Genomic DNA, 12,124 nt, shown 5'->3' on the forward strand with positions numbered 1-12,124 from the left:
ACTCTCAAGCAATGTCTTGTTTAATGTTCTAGGAGAGAAGACAACGAGAGAGTTGGTTGAGAAATCAACTTCCTTATATGAGATACCTTCTGCATCAAATAAATTTTTTATAATGAAGAAGTTATAAAATTTGAAAATGAAAGAACTTGGGGGGGGGGGGGGGGGGGGGGGGGGGGGGGGGGGGTGGGGTGGTGACTTCTAATCATTTAAATAAGATCCATACATTAGTTACTCATCAGGATTCAATTGGTATACTTTTATATGATGAAATAAAAGCCATTTTATTGTTATATTCACTTTTGAATAGCTGGAAAGGGGTAGTAGTGGTTATGAAGACTTTAGTAGAAGCCAAGAATAAGATGAAATTCAATTAAGTTGCAGTTACACTTCTCAATGAAGACATGCCAAGGAAGAACTAAGAATCATCCTTCAATAATGCTTTTATAGTTGTGAGCACAAGTAATCAAGGTAGAAGTCAAGAACGGGGTAAAAATAATAATTGAAGAGGGAGATCATCTCATCATTCAAGATGAAGAGGGAAAAATGGTAATTGTTGATTTTGTGGTAAATCGAGGTCCAGAAAGAAGCAACGTTGGAATGACAAAAAGGCTCAAAGTAAAGTGATGAATGATGGTGTACATACTATCACAGTTAAAGATGGTAGAGTTTTGGTACTTGCACCTGGTGACACGAAACAAGTGTTTGAGTTCTCAATTCTAGTGCATCCTTTCATGCTACTTCATGTCGAAGTGCACTCACAAATTACCATGAAGGTGTGTTTGGTAAAGTTTTTCTTTGGGATAAAAAAGAATGTGACATTGTCCATAAAGGGGATATTTTATTGTATCTCAAAAATTGAAGGAAATGGCTTTTAAAAGATGTTTAACATGTTCCTACGCTAAAGCATAATCTAATTTAGTGTAATCTAATTTATGTGAGTTAGTTGTATACACAAGGATGCAATGTTAATTTTTATTTTAATTCTTGGAAAGTGTCAAAAGGTCAATTAGTTTTAAATAAAGGAAGGAAATCCAAGAGTCTAGATATATTTTAGAGTACAATGGTGAAGTGGCAAAAGCCATGGCAATTGCAAATAGTAACATTGAACTTTAGCATAAGAGGCTCAATCATATGAGGAAAATGGGGCTTGAAGTAATGCTTCAAAGAGATAATCTTCTATGTCTTAAATCCACTGACTTGGAGTTATGTGAACATTATCTTTAAGGGAAAGAAAATCGAACCATCTTCATAAAGATGGGTCATGAGAATAAATATTCTCCATTAGAACTTGACATTCTTATATTTTTGGTCCTACTGAGGTAACTTCTATTGGTGGTGCTAATTACTTTGTCATTTTTCTTAATGATTGCACTCATAAAGTTTAGATTTACATGTAGAATAAGAAATCATAAGTGTTTTCAAAATTTAAAAGTTTTAAGGTTGTGTTTGAAAATTAGATTGACAAGAATATTAAATGCCTATTATCCGATAATGGTGGTGAGTTTTGCTCTTCAGAGTTTGATAGTGTTTGTGCAAATCATGGTATTAGATTTATTAAAATAGTCCCTTATACACCTTAATGAAATGGTGTGGTTGAGAGGTTGAATCGGTCTATCTCACAAAGAGTTGGTGTATGTTATCCAATGTTGGTTTAGGGAAGGCATTTTGGGCAGAGGTGTGTAATACAACTATTTATTTAATTAATTAAACTCTGTCTCGTCTTGATTTTGATATTCCAAAGGCATGTAATACAACTATTTATTTAATTAATCAAAATCCATATCGACTTGATTTTGATATTCCAGAAGAACTGTGGCTTGGGAAAAAGATTTCATTTAATCACCTATGAGTGTTTGGATCTGATGAGTATGTTCACATTCCAAAAGAGGAAATAACAAATTTAGATCTTAAGTCCAAATGGTGGATATATTTGGAATATGATGAGGACCAATTTGACTTTCCTTTGTGAGATGTGATCTCATAAATCAATCCATATTCAAGATGTAATCTTGAATGAAAAATCATTTTTTAGGTTTGCAAAAATTGAAAACCACTTCTCATGAATACTTTAAATATGATTTGTTTTATAATGGAACCCATTTCATTTGAAAAGGCCAAGTTCAACATGGAAAATTTGTTAGTTTTTCCCCACTGTTACATTATCCTTAACTCCTACAGGGACCTCAATTGTCACTCATGAATTTACATTGCCATAATGAGTTTGTGGTCTCATCTTTGTCACTGTTCACTAGCCCCTATTGCGTCACTTTACAACCTCAAGTAGAAGGCCTTGATATGTCCTCGTCTCTTTTTGAGACCATCCCATTATTACCACATGCAACCCCTTTCTTGTCTGATCGCCCGCTTCACCATGCACGCAACGAAATGGATCCCATGCGGTTTCAAACATGTCTTGTACACGATTCTATGATTAAATAGGACCCACAAACTCTTTCATTTCATGCATCGACTTCACACTCACCAATTCGTGAGAGAAATTATTCCCTTCTTTACGGAGCTTTTTGACAATGAGAAAGGGATTTGATAATGAGAAAGGGAATGAAGAGGCTACCCTTAGTATGTGATGTTTAAGAGTGGCCAAAAATTGTAAAACCATTTTGTAGGTTTCTCTATTTGCTAGGTATCGGTAGGTCCCATATATAATGGAATGTCCCCATAGACATCATTAAAATTGCGTATGAAAGAAGCATTCCAATAAATAAATAATGCTAGCCTACTCATTATTTGTTGGGAGGGGTGTTTTTAATTTTCACTTTTTTGGAAATATGGGGAGGCGAGTTACTTTACAACGACAAATATGAAGAGATACCATGACTCTCGAGATTGCAATATCTTCCTCGGCAGAAAAGCGCGGCTAACCCCTTCTCGAAAAGAGCAAACAAGTGGTATTCGCCATAAGCAGATTAACGTCTTCTCGGAAAGAGAGGAGAGTTACGACATGCGAACAAGTGGCCTTCGCTTTAAACAGACTGACGCTTACAACTGATATAAGGACTTGTACGCCGTTGTACCAAAAGCCTAATCTCCCGCCATCTAATTTGGGCGCCAAACCAATGCATTCATTACTGCTATTAAATCCATCATCTTAAGATTAAGTAGCTCTGTGCCGAAGTTCCTAGCTCATAGTCATCTTTGTCAAGTTTCTCTTTCTTGGGGTTTCTTACCTTCGTTAAATGGCAGACAAAAGCTCTGAAGCCATGAATGTGCGCTTTCTCATAAATACTAAAACTCAACGTATTGTTTATGCCGAGGCAGATAAGGATTTTGTTGATTTCCTCTTCAGTTTTCTTTCTATGCCCATCGGCGCTGCCCTCAAATTGCTTAATGAATCCGAGTCTGCTACAAGAATTGGCTCTGTCTCAAATCTGTATGATAGCATGGAAAAACTGCCCTCTCAATTTATGGGCAGTGATAAATCCCAGCTGCTTGACCCCAAATTCATAACCACCTACTCCAACAACTCCCTTAGGATTGAAGGAGGAAATTATTACGTCTGCTCCTATGTTTCGCACAGTGGAGGCACCCACAATATCAGCAGCAGCAGCGGAGATAGATGCATCTGCGGACAGGTTATAAACCGCATCGTTCAGCCACGTCAGAATACCAATGTCAATCAGGGTACCGGAGGAAGCAGCAATCAAACTGCAGGTCAAGGGAACAGCGGTTATGTGAAGGAAATGCTAACATTTATAATAACTGATGACCTGAAAATAACAGGGAGCTCAACGATCACAAGCATAATGTTGCTCAATCAGCTCAACATCAAAGACTTGACTGAGCTTCAGGAGCGGAATGCAATTGTTGATCGCAACAAGGTCAGGGTTTCAGTTAATTCAAATGTTGTTGGGGGTGGATTCATTGTTGTTACGAATGGAATAGGTTTAATCAAATATTGTGTCATGGTACTGACATTTTACAGGCACTTGAGATTCTTGAGGCATCTTTGATTTCCACAACTGTGTTGAATGATGTTTTTGGAGCTGAGTTTTCTGTTTCAATGAAGGTGAAGTAAACTTTGAATATCTTGATTAGGGGAGATGCCATTTATGATCCGGTTCGTGCACTCGTTTCTTATTAAGTTTTAATGTGGTCTTGCAGGCATCTGTTGTAGAATGAGGAGATGAATGTCTTGTGGCTGATGTTGCAGAGTTTACAGTGCTCAAGTGTTTTTCAATCGTTTAATTTTGGGAATTTTACGAATGATCCTTGAAAAATGACAGAAATCTTCGATTATTTCTTGGTAGCATAGGAATGAAAGACTAAAACCTGAAGAGCTTATGGGTTCCACACAGTTAGCTACTTTACTTACAGTTACAGAAATATGGTACAGTAGTGTAGTTTGCCCACATTAAAGGATTTAATATTATGCTTTTTCTTTCAAGTAAATCTTTTCAACTGTTGCCCCATAGCCCCTACTCTGCTGTTCCAGCTATGCTTGGAATTGCAAATATAGCTTGCAAAGTATTGGCTGATTAGAGTCAGTTTGAACAAGAAACAGCTTTTATATAAATGTGTTGTTCGTATTATTGAACCTCAATGGCAAGGAGTTCATAAATATTTCTCAGTCTTTATCTGTTGGTATTCATTCGAGATTCAATCATTTATCCATATTAATTTGATATTTACTTCTTATAATATTTGCTATTTGCTATGATTTATAGTTAAGACTGGATAGATCTATGTTAATTCAATGTATTCGATTGATTGTGGAGATTATCTTTCAGAAAATAGAAAGTTTTTATATCTTTTAAATCTAATTATTTCAACACATGCTATAGGCCTTCAAGATATTGTTTGTCATGTAGATAAATAGGGCAATTTTATTAGTCATACGCAGGAACTAATGTTTTCCTTTGCACTCACCAATTAATTTTTGTGATCAAAACAATTCTAGATTCTGAAGTTTGAGGCTCTTTATTTTTAAAATGTATTTTTACTCATTAATTTGTAATTTTCTATTGGCTGGCACTAATTTTTGTAGGAGTTCAATTATTTTATAAACTCGCAAAAAAGATAGAAATTCATGGAAACTTCTAGATCTCCTTAAATCTAGATACTTCTGCATTAATTCTTCCAAAATATTTGTGATTTGCACTTCAAACTTTTGTGGTCTATCCCAAGCTTGAACCAGAGCCCTTGCCCTTGAAGTAAATCATAACACCTATGATTCATAGAATTACAGAATCAGAGCATTTACCAAATATCAGTACAATGCCCAGAAAATAAGTCACCAAAGGGTCTTTCCACAACTTGGGTATTGTTTGAAGGAACTTCTTCCGAAAAAAAACTTTTGTCCTCTACATGTGCGATGCAGGCTACTGCTATCCAGGCAAGTGCAATTTGAAGCCAAGAAAATTTAAGGAGAGACAAACTTAAGTGGAATAATCCTATAGTAGGTGGTAAAATCCCTTACAATAGAGCTCTAAATTTGTACTATTTATTTATACGCAATATAAGTATGGGAACAAAAGGTGTTGTAGACAAAAATTGCAACATAGATAGGGGATACCAATAGCACTGCAATTGTTGTCAATACACAGATTGTGCACAAGGATTGTTGTAGATTCTCTCGCACAATTTGTTAGTTCTGGGCAGTGCAATGTTTTTGCAAGTTGGGGCCATCAAGGATTTTTGCCTCTGTTTTTAAACATGAATTTGTCTCACCACAGAAGAGGTACAAAAGAGAGGGTTTCAGTGTAATTCACAAGAAAAGGATCTCATAAATTTGCATCAAATTCCTAGATCTCTTTAGAAAAAGTATGACAAGTTTCAATCAAATAAAAATAAAAGAAACATTGATAAATCAAATTTCAACTTTTTCAAAACAAGCGAAAGCATGTTAATCAAGACATTAGTGAAAACCTTCACTCAATATGACCATATCGAGAAAAAGCCTGAACGCAAAGATAAACTATAAAATTGCTGCATGCATAGCCCTCTCTACTAGAGGAATTTTTCTCTAAAATAATCAAAAGATAAAACCATCATCGAAGTAGATGTTGAATTACTATAATGCCCAACTGTTAATTCTTTTCTGTTTTAAGTGTCATTCTTTTCTGTTTTAAGTGTCTTGAGATCATGGAAAGTAGGTTTATCTCTGCAAATGTCAAGAAACTTGTGATGTTTCAAATCTGCAACGTTTAAGCTTATCATCTCATGTTTTTTCCTATTTAGACACATGGAGTGCAAGTTGATTTGATATGTCCATATTACTGTCAGCTATAATTGATTTTTTCTTAAAATCTTTGCTATTTTCAATGTCATCGATTTATAATAAATTGGAGTTTTAAAATCTGAGTAGATTGCTTCTTGATTCTTTGTGAACTGTAACTAGTATATTATTTGTTAATAGAAAATGACTATTCATCAATATATATATATATATATATATATATATATATATATATATAAAATTAAAATAAAATATTTTAAAAAAATTATGTATAATTTTTATTTAAATTTAACAAATCTACTAGCCGATATTAAATAAAAATTATTTGATTTTAATCTATTATATATCATAATTAAATTTTATTTATTTTAAAAAATAATTACAACATTACTTACATAAATGATTATTAGACAACTCTTTAAAATTTACTAATATTCATTCTTATAAAATGTTTCTATAGACTAGTTGAATAGATTTTTCCCTTTGATGGCAGAAGTATACTAAAAACAAAAAAATGACAAGAGATCATATTTGTAAGATTGGTCATTTTCTATGTAATATTTATGTCTTAGTTTTATCTTTTTCACAACCAAAAACTTAACATCATTTTATTTTTTATTTTTTATAAGATTTAAATGTTTGATCTATATTTGACCTATGAGATGATTTATAATGATTTATATTATTACAAGTCTTATTATAAATCATGTTTATTTAATAAAAATATTAATAAATTAGTTATAAATTTTTCCAACTGCATTATACAATATTATTAGATTTCTATTGCTACCACACCCAAAATTTATGAGAGTCTATGTTCAAAATATATTTGAAAATTTGACTACACATCTTTTCTTACCAATTATTGAGCAACTCGATCTTCATTTCTACATATGAATTACTAATAGCAGAAGGCAGAGACTCAAGCTCTCACAGAGCTCTTTTTTCTTTTAAAGCGAATTAATTTTGATTGTTTGAAGTCTTTTCTTTTGTAAAAGCGAATCAATTTTTGATTATTTGAAGGTTTTAGCTGAGACTTGCAGCTATTAGTTCTGTTAGTGTGTGCTACTTAATTTATGTTGAGTTAATCTCTATTGTATGAATCTATTCAATTTACATTTTAGATTCATATTATAATAAGTGGTGCAAAGCGTCCCAGTTTGTGCCATATTAACATTAGTAGTAGATGATAGAATGCTACATAGAACTCTCATTGTTCGGGATAGTATGACACCTTAGTGGAAGCATAGGTTAAATGGCACTATTTGATGTGATTGCATAGAATACACCAATTTCAAGATTATAAAAAAATGATTTAGCATGGTAGAAAATGGTTCATCTCAGGAACCACAATTAAATCTGGTAAGTCTGCAAAAAAATAACATCTGGAGGATGTCAACATAAAACTGATTAACCAAAGGCTTCATTTAGTAGACAAAAAAGAACTTTCAGGTTATGTTTTAGCTTGTGACAATCTGTTAAAATTGTTTCACATATTTGCTAGAGCATGTCCCTAGTATTGAGAATCCTCACACATGAATTGTACAATGCATTATTAATAATGATAGTTTTTAAAAGTTGTGTATTTATATTTGCTGAAATCTCTTTGGCTTCGACTGCTAGTTGTTATGGCCGAACAACTGGAAGGATTGATAAGTAGGAGATTATCTCCTACTTATCAATTGATGAGCTTAAGGGGCTTTCTAATGAATGGATCATAAGGCACAATACTTGGTGAAGGTTTTGCAAATGGGGTTGCAAGCATTGGGTTTAACCATGGAGGAAAACTCTATGGTTAAGCGTGCTCAGGCTGGAATAGTATTGGAATTGGTGACCTCTCGAGAAGTCTCGGTGCTTCACCCCTATGAGCATCACCTAGATCCAATGAGTACTAAGTATTCCATTTATTCTCATGAGAGATGGATTCATGTTGAATCACTACTCATGAAACATCGGTCAATGATTTTGACTCAAAATCACATAGTTAAATCTTGATAACAATATCACAATTAGAGAGATTGTTTTGTTTGTTTCTAGTGAAGGATTATGTAGTGGTATATGTCTGTCAGGGAGGAACAATTTGCAAAACATTATACAAAACATTATACAAAAGGCTTTGTTGTGAGATTGTATGGTATGAGAAGTAAAACACAGTCTTAACTTTGAATGCATTTATATGAGAGTGAAACAAAGTTGAAGCAGTTTAAATTTTCAAAAATAAAATTTACCTTAGAATATGTTTGGCTGTGCATTGTATGATAGGTGGAACTCATTATGGAGCTAGAAATGCATGGAAGAAAAGGGTTAGACTTTGCTAATACAAAGTATTGGAGTAATTGGAGTTGTCCTAGTTTTATAAAAGTCGATTGAGAACAATGGCTTCGAAATATGGATTTTATTATATATTGAGGGCTGGAGAGATGGGGAGTGAGAAGTTTTTGTTTAAAGGTCATGTTCTTGCAAAATCAATGTCATATTAGTAATTCTCATAATATGCGGAATTCAAGGAGAGTTGAAGCCATTGTAATATTGACCAGTCAACAGTAGTTGATTTATTTTTTATTAAACTTAATAGAAACAATACATATACATATATGCTTGAGCAATCAAAAAGATAAATAATTCAATTACTAGAATACCAAGATGAACTGATTATATCGACCTTTTTGACAAAAGCTCTAGAACCTGTCTAAGAATTGTAAGGGAAAGAAAATTGTAGGAGTGTTTTACCACCCTAACACAAAGCTATTAAGCTTTCCCAAAATCTTTTCTAACATGAAAGATACCCAGCTCGACAACTAGGAAGTCTAAACAGGTAAAACTAAGAGAGGTAATAGAAATGTGTGGTTAAAAGAAATCATGTCCATCTGATAAAGAAACATAAGAAACATTCTTTCATTTTTCCAAATTACATTTCAAATCATAAAAACCACCATATTTCACAATGAAGTGCAAGGAACATCCAACGATAAGGAAATCTAAAATCCAAATGCATTATCTACACATGGGCATTTCAAAAGTTGTCTTCAATTTAAGGTACCTATCATTTTGAGAATCAATCCCAATAATATCAATTGTTCCTTTCTCATTATCAATTTTTAAGTACACAAATTAAAATTCTTGCTGGAACATGAAGTGGTTGTAAGATTAACCATACATTTTTTCCACAAGGTAATTCAGGTTCCATCTAATCACACAATGATCAGAATTTCAAGCCAGCTAAGTTTTGACAGCTAATTTGATCTCAAATTGTCCCATTCACTATCTATTCTTAAATATTTATCGTTCAGTAGATTGAATCAACTTGATTTATATACAATATTCTAAGCTTATATACTAATTTCTTATGCAAAACCATACAAGAAATCATATATTCTTTAACATTTTAAGCTAATGTGGTCAAACACTAAATATCTCCCTATTCTCTCTGCATAAAATTAATTCAATTTTTACTAGAGTACAAGTAACAATTTCCTTTAAGAGAAAAACATCAATTACAGTGGTGGAATAGTTTCAGAATTTATATCAACTACTGATGAACTGAATTCAAACTATTCTATTTCAACAAATTCTAGATTGTTGATGGTGGAAAATACATCATTATTCAATTATTTTCTCAATGACAATCAATAGCAAGCCTATCACTATTGTTTTTGATCAATTCAAACAATTAAAGAAATTTAGTTTTAATCTTCCTTCTATCATACTGAGTAAGCGATTCAGGTAATACTACCAACAGACAAAAATACACAATTCCAAAAGCATAACCTCACAAACATTGAACTTGTAGCTCCTTTCCAAGTATGCCACCAGTTTCTATGAGCTCAAAGACATCAGTATCTAGTTTCTTGACTAGGCTATATATATCATGATGCCATAAATATAAAAGGATAAGCTCTTCTAGTTAATCAATCCCAAACTAGGTTTATGCAATCTTAACTCAATCCACATTAATGAGAAAATTTATTGAATAGAGTCTTGCGACAAACCTCACAAACATTGAATCTGCAGCTCCATTCCAAGAATTTAAATAAGTATGCCACCAATTTCTATGAGCTCAAAAACATCAGTCTCTAGTTGCTTGGTTAGGTTTTATATATCATGAAGACATAAATATACAAGGGTAAGCTCTTTTAGTTAATCAATCTCAAACTAGTTCTACACAATCTTAACTCAATCCATATTAATGAGAAAATTCATCGAATAGAGTCTTGCGACTAACCTCATTGAACTTGTAGCTCCTTTCCAAGAATTTAAGTATGCCACCAGTTTCTATGAGCTCAAAGACATCAGTATCTAGTTACTTGACTAGATTATATATATCATGATGCTATAAATATACAAGGATAAGCTCTTCTAGTAAATCAATCCCAAACTAGTTCTACGCAATCTTTATTCAATCCACATTAATGAAAACATTCATTGTATAGAGTCTTGCGACACATTCTAGAGAAGTGGAGTTCATTACTTACCCATTCTGAATAGAATCATTTTTTCATAGAACCGCTTATCTTTCCTAATTCAAAGAGATTGGTAATTATTCATATGCATAAATTTGAAAAGATACACATTGAACGCCACAAATTCATACGTAACCTTTACAATTAAGAAAATACTTTAAACTTTATCATCGAAGGTTAGAGCACTATTACCTACTACTATCATTTGAATCCTGAATTCACATTCACAGTGGCATGCTATATAGGTTGAGTGTCTATGCTAACTTCAATCTTTCAAAAAATGTTTTTTCATGTTTTTCATTCACCTCATTTTTAGATATAACCCATCTCTAATCAATCGTTTTGTCTGCACGTTACATTCCAATTTTAGGGAAGTTGCTAAGAGCACTTCTGAGGTATCAACTCAGGATACCATTTATCTATGATATCCTTCAATGGTACATTCCATAACTGAAATATTTCCCGTGGGATGTTCAGATATTTGAAACATGAGATTAAGCTCATTCACTATTTTGGTGCCAAGGCTAATGGCCACATTATCAGTGGTCCAATATATATCAATGATGGCATTGGTAGAGGAAAATTTGGAAGATTTATTTTAGACCATTTTCTTCTCCTTATCGACGGTACAGACAACATGTGTTATCAACATCTAAGATAATAGCAACTTTGTCCATTGGTTGTTGTTAATAGAGTTGGGCTTAGTTGTAGAGAGGGTAAAATGAACCTAATTTCAAACACAAATTCCTTTGCCATTATTTGTATGGATAACTACCTTATTTGTCAACGGACACAGCTAGACGTAACTTCCAGTCAATGATTTAGGTGTTAGATTTGGAAGAGACTAACTCAAGACGATATCGTATGCATGCGCATTTCCTTCAAAAGTATTAATTTTCTTTAGTTGGTAGAACACAAAAGAAAGCATACTAAATATAGAGCATCTCCAACTCAATAAAGAATACAAAAATGTAGTATAGAAATAATTTCTTTCTAAGGTAACGTACTTTAGGCACCACAGTGTTCTGACTTCCCAACAAAATGAAGGAAAATAACTTCAATCTATGCTTGTCAATAAAGAAATTATTAATCACAGTATATTTTCCACAAATCTATTTCATTCACAAGTTTGTGGCATTTTCTAAGAACAAGAAAATTACATTGTTTTAGTATTGAAAAGAGATTAGAGAACCTGGATTGTAATTGGAGTGCTAATGGAGAGGATTCCCAATCTACCCATGTTTTGGTTCCTCCTTTTGAGCTCCTTTCGCCCTTCCCTTGTGACCGCTATCCAAGACTTGTCGTTACATAATGTTGCTTCACTCAATAAATATTTTAACATTAAGAAAGGGCACCTGGTTCGATCAATGTTTTCCCACAGCAGCCACCACACTCGACATCTGCGTCCGCAAGTCTCTTTCTCCCCGAATTAGGCTAAAAAACATCTCCTTTGCAAGATAAGATCGCCAGA

General features: G+C 33.2%; 1 protein-coding gene across 1 annotated transcript; it reads left to right on the plus strand.

Moving 5' to 3' along the window:
- Positions 1 to 3,124: 3,124 nt before the first annotated feature.
- Positions 3,125 to 4,592, plus strand: LOC149572351 (uncharacterized). Its single transcript, XM_089813541.1, has 3 exons — positions 3,125 to 3,836; positions 3,941 to 4,024; positions 4,120 to 4,592. The coding sequence occupies exons 1-3, from the start codon at positions 3,195 to 3,197 to the stop codon at positions 4,135 to 4,137; spliced, it is 744 nt and encodes a 247-aa protein (XP_089669667.1). The 5' UTR covers positions 3,125 to 3,194; the 3' UTR covers positions 4,138 to 4,592.
- The last annotated feature ends 7,532 nt before the right edge of the window (positions 4,593 to 12,124 follow it).

The sequence above is a fragment of the Cupressus sempervirens genome, chromosome 2 (assembly GCF_028749045.1).
Source record: "Cupressus sempervirens isolate cs-2001-9-10 chromosome 2, ASM2874904v1, whole genome shotgun sequence".
NCBI lineage: Eukaryota > Viridiplantae > Streptophyta > Pinopsida > Cupressales > Cupressaceae > Cupressus > Cupressus sempervirens.